At 44.6% G+C, this 23,184-nt stretch overlaps 1 protein-coding gene across 12 annotated transcripts in view; it reads left to right on the forward strand.

The window, feature by feature from the left end:
- Ttll5 (tubulin tyrosine ligase like 5) overlaps positions 1-23,184 on the forward strand; it is a 238,267-nt gene that overhangs the window by 187,537 nt on the left and 27,546 nt on the right. For 11 of the 12 annotated variants that reach the window (XM_029484762.2, XM_021178935.3, XM_085830562.1 and 8 more), the window contains 2 exons: positions 9,154-9,368; positions 19,485-19,567. In XM_029484762.2, coding sequence (XP_029340622.1) covers positions 9,154-9,368; positions 19,485-19,567 — 298 coding nt within the window. Of the gene's footprint in view, positions 1-9,153; positions 9,369-19,484; positions 19,568-19,888; positions 19,995-23,184 lie in introns of all 12 variants that reach the window. The other variant, XR_015045248.1, reaches the window with a different exon arrangement.

Raw genomic sequence — 23,184 nt, forward strand, 5'->3', positions numbered from 1 at the left:
AGCTATGAGTTTTCCTCTTAGAAATGCTTTCATTGTGTCCCATAAGTTTGGATATGTTGTGGCTTCATTTTCATTAAACTTCAAAAAGTCCTTAATTTATTTCTTTATTCCTTCCTTGACCAAGGTATCATTGAGAAGAGTGTTGTTTCCACGTGTGTATTGGCTTTCTATTATTTATTTTGTTATTGTAGATCAGCCTTAGTCCATGGTGATCTGATAGGATGCATGGGACAATTTCAATATTTTTGTATATGTTGAGGCTTGTTTTGTGACCAATTATGTGGTCAATTTTGGAGAAGGTACCGTGAGGTGCTGAGAAGAAGGTATATCCTTTTGTTTTAGGATAAAATGTTCTGTAGATATCTGTCAGATCCATTTGTTTCATAACCTCTGTTAGTTTCACTGTGTCCCTGTTTAGTTTCTGCTTCCATGATCTGGCCATTGGTGAAAGTGGTGTGTTGAAGTCTCCCACTATTATTGTGTGAGGTGCAATGTATGCTTTGAGCTTTACTAAAGTATCTTTAATGAATGTGGCTGCCCTTGTATTTGGAGCATAGATATTCAGAATTGATAGTTCCTCTTGGAGGATTTTACCTTTGATGAGTATGAAGTGCCCTTCCTTGTCTTTTTTGATGACTTTGGGTTGGAAGTCGATTTTATTGGATATTAGGATGGCTACTCCAGCTTGTTTCTTCCTACCATTTGCTTGGAAAATTGTTTTCCAGCCTTTCATTCTGAGGTAGTATCTATCTTTTTCTCTGAGATGAGTTTCCTGTAAGCAGCAAAATGTTGGGTTTTGTTTGTGTAGCCAGTCTTCCTTTTATTTTTGTTGTTAGAGTTGGCATTCTGTTCTTGTGGCTGTCTTCTTTTAGGTTTGTTGAGGGATTACCTTCTTGCTTTTTCTAGGACGTGGTTTCCGTCCTTGTATTGGTTTTTTTCTGTTATTATCTTTTGAAGGGCTGGATTCGTGGAAAGATAATGTGTGAATTTGGTTTTGTCATGGAATACTTTGGTTTCTCCATCTATGGTAATTGAGAGTTTGGCTGGGTATAGTAGCCTGGGCTGGAATTTGTGTTCTCTTAGTTTCTGTATAACATCTGCCCAGGCCCTTCTGGCTTTCATAGTCTCTGGTGAAAAATCTGGTGTAATTCTGATAGGCTTGCCTTTATATGTTATTTGACCTTTTTCCCTTACTGCTTTTAGTATTCTATCGTTATTTAGTGCATTTGTTGTTCTGATTATTATGGGTCGGGAGGAATTTCTTTTCTGGTCCAGTCTATTTGGAGTTCTGTAGGCTTCTTGTATGTTCATGGGCATCTCTTTCTTTAGGTTTGGGAAGTTTTCTTTTATAATTTTGTTGAAGATATTTGCCAGTCCTTTGAGTTGAAAATCTTCATTCTCATCTACTCCTATTATCCATAGGTTTGGTCTTCTCATTGTGTCCTGGATTTCCTGGATGTTTTGAGTTAGGATCTTTTTGGATTTTGTATTTTCTTTGATTGTTGTGCTGATGTTCTCTATGGAGTCTTCTGCACCTGAGATTCTCTCTTCCATCTCTTGTATTCTGTTGCTGATGCTCGCATCTATGGTTCCAGATTTCTTTCCTAGGGTTTCTATCTCCAGTGTTGCCTCAGTTTGGGTTTTCTTTATTGTGTCTACTTCCCTTTTTAGGTCTTGGATGGTTTTATTCAATTCCATCACCTGTTTGGTCTGGTTTTCCTGCAATTCTTTAAGGGATTTTTGTGCTGCTTCCTCTTTAATGTCTTCTACCTCTTTAGCAGTGTTCTCCTGCAATTCTTTAAGGGATTTTTGTGCTTCCTCTTTAATGTCTTCTACCTCTTTAGCAGTGTTCTCCTGTATTTCTTTAAGTGTGTTATTAAAGTCCTTCTTGATGTCCTCTACCATCATCATGAGATATGCTTTTAGATCCAGGTCTAGCTTTTCCGTTGTGTTGGGGTGCCCTGGACTGGGCGAAGTGGGAGTGCTGGGTTCTGATGATGGTGAGTGGTCTTGGTTTCTGTTAGTAAGATTCTTACGTTTACCTTTCGCCATTTGGTAATCTCTGGAGTTAGTTGTTATAGTTGTCTCTGTTTAGAGATTGTTCTTCTGGTGATTCTGTTAGCCTCTATCAGCAGACCTGGGAGACAAGCTCTCTCCTCTGAGTTTCAGTGGTCAGAGCACTCTCTGCAGGCAAGTTCTCCTCTTACAGGGAAGGTGCACAGATATCTGGTGTTTGGACCTCCTCCTGGCCGAAGATGAAGGCCCAAAACAGGACCTTTCCCAGACGCTGTGTTGCTTTCGCGGGTCACAGAAGCTGTCAGCTTGTGTGGTGCACACTCTCACCTGTGCAGACTATGTTCGGCGGAGTCCCAGAACCAAGATGGCTATCGCCAATCTAGAGGCAAAAGCCTCCCGGGCCGGATGGACACCTGTCCTCTGGCCAGGAAGGTGGCCGGATGTCTGGGGCCCGAAAAGGGTGCTGCCTCAGTAGCTCTGTGGCTCCCGCCTGTCCCAGAAGCTGTCAGCTTCTGTGGTGCACACTCTCACCTGTGCAGACTAAGTTTAGCAGAGTCCCGGAACCAAGATGGCTCCCTCTGAACCTGAGGCAAAGGGCTCCCGGGCCGGACAGAGACCTGTACTCTGGCCGGGAGGGTGGCCGGATCACCTGAAGTCTTAAGATCCCGTGGCTGGTGTTGTGAGTAGCTGGCGGGTGTCAGCGGACTCTGCGCCCTAGCTACCTCGGTGCTGGTCGGACCGGAAGGGTCTTGTGTCCCTACTCAGGCCGGGTTTTCTGCTTCCCTAACTAATGCAGTCTCAGGTCCCGCGGAGCAGACTCTGTGTTCCACTCATCAGAAGTCTTAGGATCCCGTGGCGGGTGTCGTGGGTAGCTGGCGGGTGTCAGCCGACTCTGCGCCCTAGCTTCCCCCTTGCTGGTCGGATCAGAAGGGATACTGAAAATTTTGAATAGTTTTTTTTTTTTTCATTCTACTCAAACATATGTTACAATTTTACTTATATGACTAGCAATTATAGATCTATCCCATGTCACTTTGTAACATTTTACTATTGGTGTTAAGTCAGGTTTGATAACCATATATAAAATATATAATCATAAAAAGGAATGATAGGTCTGCCCTTATAGATATGACAAGATATTTGAGTGGAAAAGCAGGCCTCAGAACATCAGGGGTCATGTGTGATCCATTTATGTAGGCACATAGAAATCCATGTGTATACATAGAGAATGTCTTCATATGCTGAGATGATAGCAAGTATAACCCAGAGTGGAACTGGAGCTGACTTTTAATTCTAGTTTCCCTTTTCCAATGAAAATGTGTTAAAGAAACTCAAGTGTTTGGAGAAAGATGAGCCTTCTGCCTGCCAAGCTTTTGTGTACATGTGAGATTGTATTTATACCATGCTAGGCAAGGAGGGAGCAAGGAAGGAAGTGGGGAGCAAATCTGAGCCACCAGTCATTTGAGTCTAGAGTGACCAGCAGAACACCACCCTCCACCTGTGTCTGAGTGACTGGCTCTGCTGTTAGGTAGGGAGTGGGGCTGCTGGTGGAGGAAGGCAAGCCATGAGATGTTTTAGGCAAGTTCCCTTCCTGTAGTCATGCACAGCGGCCCTGGCTCAAGCCACCTGCTTCTAACTCCAAGACTGTTAACAGTGTCTCCAGTTTGGTTATCAATGAGGGTTCTGGGGCTTACAAGTACATTCAGTTATCTGATTTTAATCATCTTCATTGTACCTCCGATGTTAGCAAATGCAGTTAATTTAGGAACTGTCTATTGAGGCAGACTTGTTTCAGCTGGTTGATAGGAATTTCAAAGTTGTTCTGTTCAGATAAGCCCCTGTATTTGCTGCTTGCACAGTTAAGTCATCAGAAGCACTTAGGCCTCCTTCCCTGTTTGTCTTAGAAAGGAGAGGGTGCACTCGAGCACAGGGGGTAATGCAGTGTCACGTCTCTGGCAAGCCTTTGTGTGGCTGGTGTTTCTCCACGTACCAACAGTACCACTTCTGGGTTTCCATTCCATCCCTGCCCAAGCCATAGCCCTGCTCAGAGCACAGCAGCACCAAGAGCTGTACTTCCTCCTTAGCCTGAGTCTTTCCCAGCTGACAAACATTGTGAGTGGGAGACAGCCAAGAACTGCATACAGTGAGAAACAAAGGCCTTTTAGAAGCTTGCTTTTGCCAAAATATAAACAGCTTCCTCACCCTCCCCTTGGCTCTCTCAAAAGTTGTGGTGTGCTTTTTAACTGAGAAGATCTCAGCCTGTTGGTAGACAAGTGTGTGAGTAGCAGTTTGTGTGTGCCATCCTTGTCAGTGAGCTACGAGCAAGAAGCCCTCTGGAAGTGGCTCTGTGTGCTTATCAGTGAGCATTTTATCTTAGCTAGGTAAAAATCAGATGGAGAGAGAATGTTACCTTCAAGTGTTTGATCCTCTGGAGTCAGAGGAGCTGGGCCCTGCTCAGACAGAGGCTGGGAGCTGCTTGTCCTCCATGGTGTTCCAAGAGTAAGCTGAGTCTCCAGTGAATAGAGCTCTGCTCTATCCCAAACCAGCCTAAGTGAGGCCAAAAGAAAGTGGTTTTTCTGGAAGGAAAAAAAAATTAAAGCCTCCTAGAATTTAATCTCTGGACAGCATTATCTCTCTAGTAAGAGGCCAGAGCTTGCTTCCCCCATGACCTTCTGTGACCTTCCCAGTGGCAGCCTGTGTGCTTGTATCAGAAATCCCTCCTTCCTGCCCGCGAGCACCCTGTATTGTGGGAGAAGGAGGGCCTTTCCAGTCTTTCCCCTGGGGCCATGCCAGCCCTCAAGCTGTGGTTTTCTGAGTCTCCTTGCTGTAGTGTGGCTTTTTCCCATACCCAACAAAGCAGCAGGAGACATAGATATGTTGAGCAGGCCAATAAATTCACTTCTTCCCCCACTCCCTTCACTTCATACTCAGCAGGACAGCCACCATTATCCCTGTGTTGCTGATGCTATGTGTCTTGAGTGGGAGCTTCATCAACTTCTTCTGTCCTCTTAGGCACAGTTATCAGGACAGAGAATCCCAACACGGTCTGTGATTGGTGAAATTGGAGGATTAAATTGCAAGATAAAAAGCAGGGAAGGGAACCTAGGGAAGATGATTTCTGCCAGTGGTCTAAACGCACTCATTCACAGGTCTGCTTTTCTTGAGCCCTAGTGTTTCCTGGCAGATAGAATTGCTTTAACTCTGTCATACTTAGCCTCAGCTTTGGTGTAGTGCCTAGAGACTTGTCTCCATTATTGAGCCTTTAACATTTCTGGTGATGTCCAGCTGGTATGTCACCATAAGCAATGGTTATCACTTCATTGTCCATTGAGTATATAAGAGTGTGGTCACCAAACCACAAGCCACAGACAGCTTCTTAGTGTCCTTGGAAAGAGAAACTGCATTCTAAGCCTGATGTATTGAGGCTTAAGGAAGCTTGAATCTGTGTTAACTGAGAATCAGTTAAATCGGGATTACAGTTAACTGCATGTAACAGCTAACCTCTCCATAACCAATAGAGGAGTTGGGTACATTAGAGGGTTTTCCCCATATAATTAGAAATCTGTGGAAATAGACTCTTCCAGACACTGTGGTGCCATCAGAAACCCATGCTCCTCCTGCTCATCTTCAGCAGACTTATTGACTGTGTTCATCCTACCCTGTCCATGCCTGGCAGGTTATCCATGCTAGCGGGAAGAAGGACAGCATCAGCAGAGGCTTGTAAGCTGCAGTCTGTCTGCTCTGAGAGGGCTCTGCTAAAACCATACCAGCACACTGCCTGTAGCATGCTGACTAGAACTGTGCCATGTGCTTATATTTTAGGAAGAAGAAAAATATAAGTATATATATATATATATATATATATATATATATATATTTTTAAAGATAAGCACACATTATTCAAACAGGATCAAAATAGTGTTAGTAGGAAGAGAGGAAGATGTGGTAATGTCCAGGCCAGCTGAACCTCCCAAGGAAGAATCTCTCCACATTTGCTTCGTTTGCCCTTTAAGGACATCAGTATTACAGAGCCTTGTACAGAATTTGCATTTGGGAAAGTGAGCTTCCTTCCATTTGGGATCTGTAGAAGATTTGTTTATACTTTTGACTGTGAGTTAGGTAAATCCCACACACTCCAGGTTCTAAAATCTGGGAAAAGGCCCTATCCCAACATTATATCTATATGTAAATACATATCTTCTGCTGTTCCTATTGTTGTTACTAATAAATCCAGTTGTTACTTTTAAATTATTTATTTATTTTTATTTTATGTGTGTTGGTGTTTTTCATATATGTATGTCTGAGGTGTTCAGTGCCCTAGAAGTTGGATTACAGATAGTTGTGAACTGTCATGTAGGTGCTGGGAGTTGGACCCATGTTTCTAGGAGTAGTCAGTGCTCTTAATTGCTGAGCCATCTCTCCAGCTCCAAGTTATTACTTAAAAAAAAAAAAAAATGAGGGCAGTGGTGGCGCATGCCTTTAATCCCAGCACTTGGGAGAATGGGAGTGGGTGGGGTGGGGAGGGGATAGGGGATTTTTGGAGGGGAAACTAGGAAAGGGGAAAACATTTGAAATGTAAATAAAGAAAATATCTAATAAAAAAAAAAAAAGAATATAAGCCTGGACTACCTAGCTGCCAACATATGGGGGGGAAAAAAAAAAAAAAACCTCAAGCAGGCAAGACAGCCAACTGGTGGAGTGTGTCAAAAGTTACAAAGCAACCTGGAGAGCTCCTGTGGTCAAAGAAAGGAAAATATTGCAAGAAAATAAGTTAGTTTGTAGCTCAAAGTGTAAACTAAATATACAGGAGTTCATACAGGTATGTATCCATGTGTGAATAAATGGAAAACAGGCAGATCCTCCACAATCCCTGTGTGTGCGTGTGCAGGTGTGCATGCGGGTTCATTCTGTGTTCTATACGGCTCTGTAGGTACAAGAGACGCCTCAGTGAGTAAGGCGTTCACTGTGTAAGCGTGAGGACCTGAGCCCCCGTCCCCTAGTACTATCTAAAGGCCAGCAGGCACCCACAGGTGACCTCTGCCTCCACAAGTGCATTATATGTGCAAGCACACACTCCCTCTGAAAAACATTTAAACACAAACAATAAGAAAGAAAATGATAATCAAATAAACCCAGCCATTTTCATTGTGTACCATCCAAAAAAGAAGAAAAAGTATGTTGGTAAATGGCTGCTGTACACGGCAGAATGGCCACTCCGATAAGAAACACACAAATACATGTTTATAAGTGTTCAGAAAAGGAAAAGATTACTTCTGCCAGAAAGAATTGGGTAAATATGATCTGAGAACCTAAACATATGGTTTCATTTTAAGAGTTTGCATTCCCAGCTAGTGAGCATCATCATAAGACCAGAAAAATATGTTGGAAAAATGCATAACCAACTGCCTTTCTCGCAAAGGATTACAGATAGGTGAACTGGTATGTTCTTCAGCTCCCCCGTATCTGAGGATGAGGTTTGGGAAGGAATGAGAGTGTGTGTGTGTGTGTGTGTGTGTGTGTGTGTGTGTGTGTGTGTGATGCTTTGGTTAATGTTCAGGCACCTCTGTTGAATGCCTGGGCTAAAGTGATCTGTGTGACCTTCATCTAACCTCCACCAGTCCAGCAATGTGGATACAACTGCCTACCAGAAATGTAAAGCTCAGAGAGGTTAAGTAACTAGAGTCAGTTACCCAGTTAGCAGCATCAGACCTGCATTTGATCCCAACCACAAATGAAGGAAAAGACTACCTTCTTTCCTGCAGTCCCTGGGGCCTCATCTGAGCCAACAGCAAACAGATCAGCTTGGACCACTCAGGTCCTCTCCTCTGCCTTAGAAACCTCTGTTCATCGTCAGGCCTCTCAATCAGCAGTCTGCCACATAAGACCTCTCCACTCAGCCTGTCTCACATCTTCTTAGCCAGAGTTTGGGACTCAGTTCCCCAAAATGGGATGCCCCAAAGTTATATAGAGAGAAGAGTTGCTGCACACTTCCCCACATCCTCCCAAGCTGTGTTTTAAATCTAAAAAAGACAAAGTAGTTGTGGTAAAGGCTGTGGATTCTACTAGTCCATGCATGTGCAGATGGTGTTACCCCACTTTATATGTTGTATCTGCTGGCAGAAGTCGATTTCAGGGTATCCTTTTATTTAAAAAGCACTCTCTATTTTGTCAGTCATTTTCACTTAGTAGGACTGTACAGTTAAAGTTTTTATAGTGCATGCTAACTGAAAGCAGTGTTTATACTATTAAGGACCAGTAACAAAAATATAAATAAGACTCCACCACAATGAATCAGATAGAAGAACCATCAAGGATGAGCAACTATAGGTCTCCCCACAAGTACACATGTCCATGCATGTGTGGACATTACACACACAAGTGAAAAAAATAAAATACTGGCTAAGCATCCATTTGGAAGAACTGTACCTTCACTTGTAGCATACGCCATGCTTAGGTGTATGGTGGGTCTTTATAGGCTCATTTTGTGCAGAAGGCACCCATGCCAGTCGTGTAGTTATCAGGTGATGTGTTCCTGTGGTAAGCTTATTTTAAGTGTTGTCAAATGTCACATCTCATGTTAAACTTTAGATCCGTGAAGTGTTTCTGTGCTAGGATTCTGAAAGTAGCCCTCAGGGTGTTGCATGCTTGGTGGCTCCTAGTTTCTGTCTGCTCAACATTTCCTCAACTGCTTGCTCCTGGTGCCCAGGTCACATGGACTTCTTTCCTCCAACCTGTAGACCTTCTAGAGCAGTTCAGAGTACTGAAGTGGTCTAGGATCTCAGCTATGTTTCTGGATTGTTTCCTCTGACCAGAAGGATGTTGATTAAACACTCCCTAAATTGAACATGAAGGGATCTAAGCCGAGAGAGTAAATGCTTTCTTCATTCATGTGCAGTGACTAACGTACAGTGCCCAGGTGTCCTAATTTCTGAGTCAGAGTGCTCTCAAAAGACTCTGGCAGCTCTTGAGAGATCTTTCTCCTGAATCAAGGTCTGTCCTGACAACCTTAGGGAACTTTCTCCTGAAATTTACTAACAGTTTCCCTTTTCCTTTGCCCCTTTGGATTACAGATGAGCTGCACACAGCCAGGAGTGATGATGGAACTCTCCATCAATCATGTTCTTTTTTTTCTTACAGGCCATCTTTGGCAGCCAGACACTACCTAACTCCAGTTTATGGACAATGAATAATGGTCCAAGCTGCAGAATTTCAAGTGCCACAACTGGTGGCCAGAAGCCAAACACCCTGCCACAAAAAGTAGTGGCACCTCCAAATTCATCCACCTTGGTCTCCAAGCCTGCATCCAATCACAAGCAAGTGCTGAGAAAGCCGGCATCCCAGAGGGCTTCCAAGTAAGTCATCTGTAGCGCTGCGTGCAGTTGCCAGGGTTATATCAGTTCTAAGCTCACAGTGCTCTTTACAAAACCTTCAAGACTATTTGAATTGAAATCCCAATACCTGATGGCGAGCAGTGCCAAACTTGGGACTCAGCCATGGTTTCAAATTGAAATCACCTGGAGAGGGATTGCACTGCACAACATCTGGACTCTGTCCTGAGGGAGGGCCAACCACTGCGCTTCAGGGCTCCCTAGTAGTTGTGATGAGAGGCATCTCTAAGGTTCAAGGTTATTGCTAACCAACCCTGCTGGCCTCTGACCTGTCTGGAACCACAGACAGTGCATCAGCTAATGGTACTGAGTTGTCCGCTTGGAGAAAGGAGGTAAAAAGATCTCCCTCCGCCTATTCTGTCTTGCTCACTCTACAGAATCAAATCCTTTCAAGGTGTCAAATTCACATTTGCGCATTGGTGTTTAGGTGATTAGCTTGGCCAGCATTAATCAAGGACCTGTGTAGCAATGGTATTTCTGATGCCCTTTGTAGGCTACCTAGTTTATGCTAAAAAAGTCATCCCCATGCCTGAAGCACACTGTCCTTCCTCTGCCTCCAGCCCTTTAGTTAGTAACTAGAAATAGATTGGTGAGGGTGTTGCCTCTAGCAGTTTGCTCCAGTTTAAAACCAGGGTACTCAAGAAAAGTTCCCACCGTGGTTACCTAGAGCTGCTCACGGCTTGCCCTTCCTCAGTAAGAAGACACCTCCTCTTGTGTCTAAGCTCAAGCTTGGTTGTCAGAAACTCAGAAAACTTAGTTACTGCTTCTTCACTTTGGAGAGCGAATCAAATTGTGTATTTGAGTGGAAACATTCCCCTGTGGCTCCTTAATCATATTGCTGTCACTATTCATTAACCCAACACAAAATTTACTCTACCTGCTACATCAGCGTCATAGTGGCCACAGTACTCTTTGGAGCGTGAGTGAAGGGCAGCGGGAAGGCTCTGGGTCAACGCTGATGGGAAGGCCGAAAACAAACTGGGCCCCTCCTGACCTGCACCCAGAAGAGAGTTGACTCCTAAAGAGTGTCGTCCCTGGATCCAGCCTGCAGAACTCTCATCCTGGGCCAGTTTACTGATGTGAACGCTTTCAGCGAGTTAACTTAATCTCTTGGTCTTTGTTTCCTCCTTTGTAATAATGGGGCAGTAATCACTTACTTCATAAGTAAGTGGATATATAGCATCTACAGGACGGTAGTTATCCTTTGATGACTGAGACACTCTCTGCAGCTCTGAGGAGCTCACAGCTAACCATCTGAAAGCAAATGCTGAGTCTGACGACATATTCCTTGTAGACTCTCCAGCCCGGGCCTGGGGGCCCTGGGTGGTGCTAGTGAAGAGCTGGACTTGGGTGACAGGGCTGGACTTTTGAAGGTACAGCTTGCTGCCCTGAACTCACTGCTGGCAAGGAAGCCCTGCAGACTCCCAAGATGGAATTGCAGCTCTTTGGGCAAATTCTGCTTTGCTGAATTTTTGTGGTTTCTTCTTTGTGACAGGCAGCAGTGTGGGAAAACCGGAAACAGCTCAGCATCAAAAATGCACAGAAGGGGGAAACCAAAGATTTCTTCAGAATTTAAGAAATATAATCCAAGTATCAAAAGGCATGCTGTGAGGCGTTGTTCCAGAAAATAGCTTCCAATTTGCCTTTAAAACTAGCATTAGTCTGTGGGGCTATGTTAGCACTAATGGAGACATAGCATCTCTCACATGTAAAAGGCCCACTGTTAGGGAGGCCTCAAAGATTAGTAGTAGTAGTAGTAGTAATTCTATGGTGTGAGACAGAGGAAGAGGAGAGAAAACGTCCGTATGGCACACATATGCAGGTCAGAGGACGACTTTAGGGAGCCGGTGCTGTCCTGCTGCCATGGGTCCTGGAGCCTGACTCAGACTGCCAGGCTTGCACAGCAAGTGTTTTTGTGAGTAAGCCTCTGCTAACTTAAAAGAAAAGAAAATAGTGTACCTTTTTTGGTTTTTGTTTTTTTCTGAACTTAATAAATGACATTAGCCGGGCGTGGTGGCGCACGCCTTTAATCCCAGCACTCGGGAGGCAGAGGCAGGCGGATTTCTGAGTTCGAGGCCACCCTGGTCTACAGAGTGAGCTCCAGGACAGCCAGGGCTACACAGAGAAACCCTGTCTCGAAAAACCAAAAATAAATAAATAAATAAATGACATTAAATTTTAGACACACCCAAAAGGAGTACAGGGAGGGCGCAGACATCTGGAGGTGCCCGCTAGCTCTCCTATAGCAGACATCTCGAGTGCCCGCTAGCTCTGCTTACTGCTGACATAGTTCCTTTATGTAGGCATGTGTCATTCTGCATTTGAAGACTACAGCAGAGTGTGAAACTACGCCGGATGCAACCCTGTGAGCTAAACCTTATATTTGATTCGGATCAGTGCAGTCATTTTTAATCTACAGAGCTTTTCATGGCTTCTAGAATCAACCTCTTGGTTATTTCCTGCTCTTCTAGAGCAGTTCTAGCTCCTTACCAACCTAACAACGTCCTCACATCTCTTTGATTCAGTTTCCTACTTTAAAACAGGAATAATGACAAGAGTACTTGGCTCAAGGGATCATTAAGAGAAGAGAATTCAGAAGCGTTGAGCACAAATCAGTGTGCACTCCACAATACATGCTAAATAAAGATTGTGTATTGTTACAGTTGACAGTAAGAAGGTAGTCCAGAAATTTTGTATAATTTTTTACTGTGTTCCTGCAAGCTGTGTTGCTCCATTTACTCCCATCTTGGTATAGCCTTCCTTCTGGCTCAGCTCAGGTTAACCACGAGCCATCCGTTCAGAGTGGTGGGACTGAGTCACACTCAAGAATGCCACTGTTGCCCCAAGAGACACAACTAATGAGAAGTTGTAATGAGCATTTCACATGCCAAGCCCTGTGCTTTTGGGTTGAACTTCAAGCTTCTCCTAGCACAGAGGCTGGCATGGGACAGAGAGAAGCACTTTCCAAGAGCATCATCAAAGTTTCCACATCCTAGAGATTGAGTCTGGAGAACAATAGAACATAAAAGATGGAATGTCGTTTGGATTTGGGGGCAAAGGGATTTTAAAAATCAAAACATTGGGGTCCTGTTTCATTACAATAATATCCAAGTCACTTTCCCATCTATAAAGCAAAAACCACTCCCCCTTCTGAATAATTAGCCAAATAGCTTGTTTTCTGTTGATACAGTTAAAAGCTTCTTTATGCGTGCATTTGTGTTCTAGTCTTGCTTCACATCTGTTTTTCTGCCCCCCTCCCCTTGGTTCAGCAGTTCTTGTTATCGTTCACAGATTCATAACCCCCATTCTTCTCAGGTCTAACTTGTCAGCTCTGTGAAGAGAGTGGCCATTTCTTCCTTCTCTCCCTTCCCCCTTGCTTGCTTTTAGCTGTTTATATAGGGACAATCAACTTTCATAATTCCCTCTGATGCTTGAAATAGAGTCCATCCACCTCCCCCTTCAAAAGCACTGGTGGCATTTCTTTTAAGAAATAACTGAAGTAAAAGGGATGGTGGCTGTGAACAACCAAGTCATCTGAACTGTTTCTTCCTTGTGACCCTTGTCAGAGCCAGAATTGCACCTATTCCCAGGAAATACGGAAAAAGAAAACCAAGATTAAAGCTCGCCAGGCAAACTGACAGGCTCATGATGGGTTTAAATGAACCCGATCAAAGTGCTTGTATCTTGGGAAAGCTCTCCTAAGAAAGTAAGTGGGCCAAGGTGGCCATGTTGGCTCAGTGGTAGAACGTTGCTTAGCAGGTGTATGGCCCAAGGATCCTAGAGGAGAGGAAAGGAGAAAGGACGGAAGGACAGGAAAAGAGGAGGGGGTGGAGGAGAAGAAAGAAGACACTTGACCTCAGGTGACGTTAGTGGGAATTTTTCCACTGCTCTATAGTGCCAGAACCTAGCACAGTGGTGTTTGTTGAAGACTTTGGTGTTAAGAGGAGATAGTATCAAAAGGTAAGCAGCCTGGTCAAGCCAGATATTAATTAGCAAGGTGACTTGAGCATTTGCTGAGGTCAGCAGTGTGATGGAACATGTTCAGAGATAAACGTCCAAATAAATATAGGAAAACAGTATAGACACAGTATGTCTGTGTTAATAGCTTTTTCTTCTGTGAGTCATCGCAGTGAGAAGATTCTAGCGCTGAGCGCTCAGGAGGTGAGATAGCTGGTGCTGTGTTGTAGATTAACCATGGTCTATTGAGCTTTCAGTCTTTCATTATATGGTTTGAAGAAACATCCATCCTTATGTGCAGAGTTCTCAGTGTACTTCTGAAAGTATAAAATGTTGATGCTAGGAGGTAAAGGAGTGGGGTGAGTGTGGGCTGCAAATGCGGAATCCCAACCACAGGCTCCCCAGTAGACCACTGACTTCAAAGTCCCTTCGAGTCCTTTTAAATTACAGGGATGCAACAAATACAGATTAATCATCCTAAAATACCGCTTTTGGAAAAATGAAAGTAGGCACCTAGAATCCAGCTCTCCTCCTTTCCTTTCCTTTCCTTTCCTTTCCGTGCCAGTTTTACCACTTGAGTGACTGTCAGAGCACCCAAAAGGGTGCAGGATTAATGCCTCCCTGAGGCATTTCTGCTAGGTGCTGCCCAGGCAGACTGGACTGAAGAACAACACTGAAGGTTTTCATGTGGCTTCCTGTGGGACCTTGGGGAGAGCAGCAGTCTGGAGGTTGCATTCTCGGGTCTTCCCTCTGTGGCATGAGTAGTGACTTCACCGGGGCTCCAGAAGCCTAAAGCTTGGTTGTGTGCAGTGACAACAGAGAAACAGGGCCTAGCATCTTCCTCAATGAAAGTTACACTAGTTGTGTGGGGTGAAAGTCACAGAATGGTGGGTCTTTAGTGATTCCTGCGGGGGTCATTGAATTGAAACCCCGCACCTTTCCTCCAGGCCTACTGTGAGTAAGATGACTTTAGATCTCTTAAGATGAGCAAATAGTGAAAGCTCACTGCGTCTGAGGATGGATTAAAAGGATTTATGGTAAGGATCCAGAGGCTTTGCCAAATCCTAAAATAAGCTCAAGTGTGAGAAAGAACAGCATTTTAGAAAACACTTTAGACTTCAGAAGTGAAGTTTAGCATGTGTTAAGTTAGCAAGGGTGTCAGAGAAAAATGGAAGCAGCAGGCTCAGCCCGGCCCGGCCCGGCCCGGCCGCACAGGAGCAAAGCTACCTGTGAAAACCCAGCAGGGTCCAGGAGGCTGACACATAGGCACTGGGGAACAGGGAATTCCTGAAGCAAAAATAGTTAGCAAAAACATTTCATAAAAGCGTTCTTATAAAGGTTTAAAACCAATTAAAAGAGAAATTCACCCCGACACAGTGCCTCCCAGAAAGAGTTGTCACTGTTGTAGGTGCATTAGATCTAAAACAAGAGCACACAGGGCTTTGAACAATGGAACTAACAAATCAGTAAAGAAATAGCTTTGTCCCCAATGCAGTAGGTTTTAAGGATAGAACATTTCAGTTCTGAAAAAGAAAAAAATTATCACATGATGGCTTTATAGTCAAATGACAAAATGCCCAAATAATTTGGGAAGTTTTAAGCATTACTTTATCAATATGACTTGTATCAAAGTCATATTGATGTCTATACTGAAAATAAAAATTGTACATACCAAAAGTTATATTTGAACTGTGGTCAGAGATAGACTTCAAGATAAATTTATAATCTACATCATTTTCTTTTTAAGGTACAGAAAGTTTTTTTTTTTTTAGATGAACCAAAATGTAGGTGTCCTGGCTTATCCTAGACACATGTGCCAGCCTGCCTTTTCAATGTGGCTTTAATCTCTTGTCTTTCTGCATCTTTACCTCATGTCCTGTCCTCAACTTCTCAGCTTTATCTATCCTCCACCTCCCTGTTCATTTCTCTTCTTTTCTTTAAACTACTATATTGTGTGTGTGTGTGTGTGTGTGTGTGTGTGTGTGTGAGAGAGAGAGAGAGAGAGAGAGAGAATATGCAGGGGTGTGTACACACCCATTTGTGAGGGTCAAAGGACTCATGAGAGTGACTTGTCCCTTGCACTTGCTGAGGCAACAGCTGTCCTGATTCCGAATCTGCTGCTGTGCTGACTGATGCTCAGGCTAGCTGGTCTGTCAGCGTCTGTCTGTCCCACTTCCCTGTTTTCACTCTGATTGTTGCTGTAAGGAGTGAGTGTTGGCCTTATAGATGCCTGCAGTCACATCCAGCTCTTTACATGGATCCAGGGAACAAACTTCAGCAATCTCAGGTGGGTGGGCTTATGTGACACTGCTTTTAAAAAGCACATGTATGTACTTAACATAATTCAAATATGTAAGCTAAAGCTATAGCTTACAAAAAAATTGCCAGCGTATCTATCTATCATAATGGCTGGTTTAATTAAATATGCTTATTATCATCATTCGTTTTCTAGGACAGGATTTATGTGTAGCCCTGGCTGCCCTGGAACTCACTTTGTAGATCAGACTGGCCTCAAACTCATAGAGATCTGCCTGCCTCTGCCTCCCGAGTGCTGGGATCAGACGTGCACGGCCACGCCCAGCCAGCTTTTGTGTATCTTGTTCATGGTTTATTTGACCTCTTTTCCTTGGTGGTTCTGTTGTTTTCACATACGCTCATTTCCCCTTCCCCTCTTGAAGCTCTTTTTTGAAATATACTCCTATCAGTATCTCTAAATAACTACTAAAGGTTTTGATAATCAGGTGCAGAAATAGCAAATAATCCTTATGGCCACCATAAATAATAAAAATGTATCTGATAGACAATCCAGAAAAAAAAAAGCTATGTGCATTTGTGAAATAAAATGTCGTAAATATTTTCTGTTCTTATCTTTATTTCTTTTATTTATTTGCTTCTTTATTTAGGTTTTTTTTTTTTTTTTTATGTCTTTGTGTACGCTCATCGAAACCAGAAGACAGTGTTAGATCCCCTGGAGCTGAAGTTGCAGATGGTTGTGAGCTGCCCAACATGGGTGCTGGGAACTAAATTCAAGTCCTCAATCAAAACAGTGTATATTCATGATGACTGACCCATCTCTCCAACTCCGTCTTTATCATTTGAATGCTAATTGTGAGCCCCTAATGATTTTACAAGTCACGTGTGAGTCACAACTCAGCCTCTCCATAAAAAACTTTAATATTCATGCATAAATGACTGCTTCTAACAGATGTACATTTTAAAAAAGATGTATTTATTTTATGTATGTGAGTGCACTGTAGCTGTCTTCAGACACACCAGAAGGGGGCATCAGACCCCATTACAGATGGTTCTGAGCCACCATGTGGTTGCTGGGAATTGAACTCAGGACCTCTGGGAGAGCAGTCAGTGCTCTTAACCTCTAAGTCATCTCTCCAGCCCCAAGAAGTACATTTTTAAGGTAAATTTGTATATTTACAAAAGTTCGGCACATGTGTCATAAATGTCAAACACTTTTAATTTTTATCCACAATGAACTTGTGGGAAATAACTGAGACACAGCTTTTGCAGTTCTTTATAGCCCACTTGCCATTCCATGCTGCATTACCTTTCACCAAGAAACTCCTCTCACAGCCACAGAAGTGCAGCTCGAACCAGAGAGGCAGCTGCTTTGCATTCTAGCTTATACTAGCTTCATTATACAATTCACAGACCACCCGCCTAGGGATGGTACCTCCTACAGTGAGTTGGCTTTTCTAAATCAATTAACGATCAATCACACACACACACACACACACACACACACACACCAATCTAATCCAGGCAGTTCCTCAACTGAGCCCCCCCTTTCAGATGATTCTAGGTTGCATCATGTTGATAGCTAACCAGGACAGCTTCATCCCTATGTTCTTAGGCAAATATCCCTGAAATAGATTTACTCCTAGGAAGGTAGCAAAGAATCATTTCAGGGCCAAGTGCAAAGGACACACCCACTCCTGACTAACCCTGTTTCAGAGTGAGTTGCTCAGAAGTTGTGATGTGTTTTCCCAAGGAACTGATGTTAGCACAACAAAAACATGCTTACCCATGGTATGCCAAGGCAGCCATAACAGACCTCAGCCATTTTGGATACTAGTGTTTCCATGGAAAATTTCACTCAACTTCCACCTCCCCTGAATTGCTGTGGACACATTTCCCCATCAAAGAGGAGTAGGGGCCCTATGGAAGAAACTGGAGAATCATAAGCTCCCACTCTAAGCCGCAAGTGCTTGATGGTGGAGGGAGGATGGGAGAGTGAGTGGAATTGGACACAGGGGCCTGGGATCTTGGAAAAACAGAATCAAGCTTGGTAAAGAGGGCAGAAAGAAGGCACATCCAGACAGGGAAAAAAAAAAAAAGGTAAGAGATCTGGAGGACCCAGAACTCCCCGAGTCTAAGCCCCCAGGGTCTCCTCTCCTGTCTGGCAGCTCACCCATGCGGCTCTGAGCTCCCGCTCAGCTTACAGTAAACACAGCAGCTTTAATGTGTTCTTTGTCTGTTTTCTTTTTTTTTTTTTTTTTTTTTTTTTTTTTTTTTTTTTTTTGGTTTTTCGAGACAGGGTTTCTCTGTGTAGCCCTGGCTGTCCTGGAACTCACTTTGTAGACCAGGCTGGCCTCGAACTCAGAAATCCGCCTGCCTCTGCCTCCCGAGTGCTGGGATTAAAGGCGTGCGCCACCACGCCCGGCGTCTGTTTTCTTCTGTCAAGGAAAAGGCCATGCTAGTGCCCTCATACACACACACACACACACACACACACACACACACACACACACACCCCGCAGTACTTCTTTTTCACCTAAAGAGTCACCCTGTCCTTATAGGTTCTCAGGACAGTGTTAGCCTGCTCCTGGCTCAGCCATTGAACAAATCTATTTCTTCATAAAAATGTTTTCCTCCTCCCAACTCTGGGCCAGCACCTAGTTCTCAGAAAGTTATGACTCAGCAAAAATCGGATTTCCTCAGAAGGCCATCCTTGCCCTTACTCCTCACCAGTAAACTCAGGCTCCCTGCCCACTTCTCCCACTCAGCCTGCTTTGCCCCTTAGCATCCCATGACACATCCACATTTGCCTTAAAGGCCACTCAGCCCCATTGTGAAATACAGGGCCTGCTTAGGGGTTTTATGTGAACCAGTGAGGAGCAAAGCCACGTTGGGGGAGGGGAGCCAACACTGGCTTAAATAAATGCTCAACAGTACAACAGTAAAGGAATGAGCAAGCAATCGCTGTAATCTCCCAGCTAGAACTTCTGTATACCAACTAAAAGTCAAGGTGGACGGCCCCAGAAAGTAAATGTGCTCAGAGGCCTAGTGGGTCAGATTTCTTCCAAAGATATGCCTTAAATATCTGATATAGCAACATGCGTCAAGTTAGTAATCTCTATCTTCATAGAGCTTAGTTCCAGTCGGGATGGCAGATAGGGTGTATCCATCTACATAAACTGATCATTATAACTTTGAAACTTAAATGAGCAAGGCAAAACTTGATGAGCAAGGCAAAAAATGACAGCTCTAAGAGGGAGGGAGTGTGACACGATCTGTAGCCTTCGTGCCAGAATGGACTTTCTGAGACCTGCTGGGAAACTTGTACCCAAGGACCTGAGGGAAGGTACCACATAGTCTGTGTAGTGCAGAATAAATAAATACTTAGTAGCATTTCTGCCTCTGCTTGCAAGGGAACTCAGTGCAGAACAGTCATGGATGTTCAGGGAACGGTGATGGTGATCAAATCTGTCCTTCCTCCCTTCCCAGCTAAGAGCCATAAGAACCACTGCTCCTATATGAAGTGTGACGTTTCAAAAGCATGCTTTAGCGAATTCAGAACCGGGACCTAAGTAACTACTCACGGCGTAGTGAGCCACTGTGGTGAGACAAGAGCCATGGAGTAGGGAACAGACAAAATGCCTCTTCTGTAACTTCTGTATAATAGTCTAGGAGGTGGATGGCTGTTGGTGAAAGAAGTCACCTGTAGGAATTTGACATTTTAACAAAGACGGGTTAAAGCACAGGAGCATGTTCCATGAGAAGAAACGCCAAGACCAAGAGAGAAGGGTATTGCAGGTCTGTCCTTGACCCTGCCTTTCTGTCAGCACCTTCTGTCTGCAGGTCTCACCAGGCTCCTTTGTGTTTCAGAGGGTCCTCTGCAGAAGGGCAGCTGAACGGACTCCAGAGCAGCCTTAACCCTGCAGCCTTCATGCCCATCGCCAACTCCACAGGTCAGTGGGCAGCAGATCTTCTTGGAGTGGGGTGGGGTGGGGTGGCAAGGAAGGTGGCAGCTTGCAGTTCTCACCTTTGCCCCTGTTAAGAACTTCAGCTCAAAGAACAAATGCCCAGGCCTTGAAAGCATTGGTAGATAGATATTTTGATTGTATTTTTTTCTTTAGAATGATAACAACATCCTGGGGTTGGCATTTTTTGAAACAGATGGGGTAAATGCAATATCCTTGTCTGTCAGAACACTCTCAAAGTTGTAATGTTGAGCACACCTTCCCTGTGTTTGGGTTCACTGTTCATGTAATATTTCTCTCTCTCAACAGCTTCATAAGATCCCTCTCCTCCTCCTCTTCTGTGAGAAAGCTAAGACTCAGCACATTAGTTGTACATGCACTACAACCAACCAGAGTTAGATGTCTGATCTTTGATGTAAGTCTTGTGTTAGTGCTAAAGGTCAGTTGACAGGGCCTGCAGCCTCTCATTCTACGTGCATGCATGCATGCAAGTGATGTACACACAAATCAGAAAACTGAAGGACAGTCACTTTAACTCAGGTCCGCAGACATTGACTGCTGAGACAATGCAGGGCAGATAGATCACTTGGCCTGAGTTCCACACAGCACAGGCAAACAAAGTAGTTTCCATTCTGCTTGGGGAGCTGAGAGACTCAAGGAGATAGAGGCATGGGAGTGGCTGATGGAGAGTCTGTGGCTGACTCTGTACAGGGACACGCGAGTGACAGCAGACCAGCATTGGCATTGCGGTCAGGCTGGGTGCTGAGTGCCTTGAAGAAGTAACCTCATTGTCAACTGTACGAGTGGAAGAACTGAGAGCCCAGTCTTATTTATTAGATTGTGGAGTACTTCTAAAGTGTCATGACCACATGACCACTAAACTCAAAGGTGCTTTTGTACCGGAGGAGTGAATCCAGGGGCTTTCAATGGTAAGACTGCTTCCTAGAGAAAGAAACATTGAGACCAAGACTTGAAGATAGGTAGCCTGCTAAGAGCAGGGACATCTGGCATGGAAAGAGTACCAGGCATATTTGCTTTTTCTGCCAACCCCATTTGTCAGTATGGCTAGGGAAGAGAGTATGAGTAAGAGATGTCAAGAGAATACCAGTGAAGTGTCTGGGCCAGTCACGAGCTATAGAGGGAGGCTGTCATCATCCTGACAGCTGCAAGAAGTCCTGGAGGGGTTCAGGAAGCATGCAGAGACTGGTAAGAAGTGGCAGTGCCCCTCACAGTGACAGCAGATCCCCTGCGAAGCATAGCTAGCTGTAGCGTGAGAACAGTTGCATGTGTCTCACTGCTTTAGTTGAGGGTGAACTGAGGCAGTATAAAGGAAGAACTCTTCCTTCACACAGCTTATTGGGCCATATTAGCATTCTAATAAGAGCATAAAAATGAGTTCTCCTTCACAGTATCAGAGCCTGAATTCAGAAGCTATTTGGTGGTTCTGTACTCATGACCCTCCCCGTGTTTGCTAGAGGATCCATGTGTTTGCTGTTTCCTGAGAGGTGTTAAACTGCGCCTCCCATGTGCTAGGCGCTCTAACACTGAGAAAACCCGGAGCTCTTTAGAATATGGCAGCTATTCTTAAGGAAGGAAAACTTGTACCTGGAACTGTGATGGAGAGAGGCAGTGACTGATGAGAATGCTGGGCATGTTTGAAGTCACTCTGGGTCACAGCCCTTAGCATTCCCTTCCTCTCCACATGCCTTAAGCTAGAGATGTGTGCAAGGCCTAGGAACCCCAACTACCTCCTATGCATGTCTCATTGAACCATGTGGAGCTGAACTCTGCTGTCTGGCTGAGGGAATTAGACCTGTGAAGGATCAATCAACTGGGCCGTGATTGTAGCAGCTCCATGGCCCTTGATGACAGTAGTAGTAGAAGATCTTGTCAACGTCATACTGTGTTTGGTAGCAGCAGAAACCACAGCTCAAGCAGTTGTTTTCTCCAGCAGCTGTTTCCCTGCATCCGCCTTAGGTAGAAGCCTTGCTCACCCAGCACCCTCAGGCTTTGTGGCACCCTCTGCCTCCAGCTCTGCCTGCTGTTGCATTTGTTGTCTATGACTTTGCTGTTATTCTTGATGCTAAAGAGATGCTGAAGTGCAGGAACTAGTAAGAGATGACACTGAGTTCCCAGCACACGTGGCATTGGCAGCTGCTAGCGAAAAACTGCCCTGCATGGCAGTGTGTCAGCCGTGCAGTTTGTGATTTTTGCAGCAGTTAGATGTAAACGCTGTTCTAATGTTTCAGAAGGATGTTCTGTGCGAAGGAGAGGGGGCTACTTAAGCCCAAGAAGGCGGGGCTTGGGGAGGGAAGAAGGGCAACTGAGAGAACACAGTAATGCCATAGGGCTTTCCTCAGCTGTCTTCCAAATACCTTTAGCCCCTGTCTTGTACAGTAACATGGCCATAAATATAGCTCATGACCGTTTCCTGGCCCTTAACCCTTCTCTTTTATCTGTTAACCCTACTTTAAGCTCTGTGACTTTGCAGGTAACAAGGTAGTGGCTAACCCCTCTCCCTGAGTTGTAAAACAGCTGAGCCCTTTACTGCTGATGGTGGGCTAATTGCATTCTTCCTACTCTGCCCATTAGGTGAGATAGCAGCTCTCCTACAGAGTGCCTGGAAGTAATGCTGCCTGGGTGTTATCTGCCTTGACTTCCCTACCTCTGGCCTTATATCCAAGTTTGCAATGAAAGGAAGGGAAAGAGTCAGCAGGTTTGGAAACCTGAGAAGGAGACTGGAGTGAGGGCCCTTGGCTGGAAGCCAAACTCATTGGCTGCCTTCTTTATAACCACAGCACTCCTTCTTGGGCTCTGGAGTGCGTTTAGTGAACTAAAACAGCAAAGAAGGCAAGCTGAGGTCAGCCACCATTGCCGTAGGACTCTGCAGCCACACCCTCCATCCTCAGTCCTCTGCCCTTACCGTTTTTTGAAAAGCATGCTGTCCTGGACTACAGCCTCTTCTTGCCCCACACCCTTACTCTTAAGTTCTATTTGGTCTGTAGTTATAGTTGGGGCTTGAAAATCAGTGACTGGTGTGACAGGAAGAAGGAAGCCATGTCCTGTTAAATGCTTCTGTCTCTAGCCCTAGTGAATGTGCAGTAGCTCTGTGCTCTTTCATGGGGACAGCACAAAAGCACCCCAGGGTGACTGTGCCCAACCACTCCCCTGTGTCTTGAGACAAGAGAAACGAACTTCCTTTTATATAAAGTAAATCCAGCAGGGCTTACACCCTCAGGGCCTAGAAGTCACTTTAGCTTCCATATGACTTATTTTTCTGGAATGACCTGTTTTCATTATCGGATTGTTATTTTCATCATGCGTTATGTAGTTGCTGGCACTCTTTGGTGGGTCTGAACATAAGAAGTTAAGAGTAAAATAAGCAATGTTCCTGGGGCAGCAGCCCTAGTGTCCAATGCTCTCCTTTCTTCTTTTCCTTTCCATTTCCCCCTTGCCTTCGGCTTTACCTTCTACTCCCATTGTTAAAGCTTCCCAAACATTCCTCTCTGCAGGGCCGTGGGGTAAGATTTGAGGGGCTTTGCCCCTAGGAAACAGAAAAAAGACAGTGGAGTTCGTGTTGGTAGGAGGCCGGGTGACAGCATCTG

This window comes from Mus caroli, unplaced genomic scaffold (genome assembly GCF_978045245.1).
Source record: "Mus caroli unplaced genomic scaffold, Mus_caroli_1 scaffold_14, whole genome shotgun sequence".
NCBI lineage: Eukaryota > Metazoa > Chordata > Mammalia > Rodentia > Muridae > Mus > Mus caroli.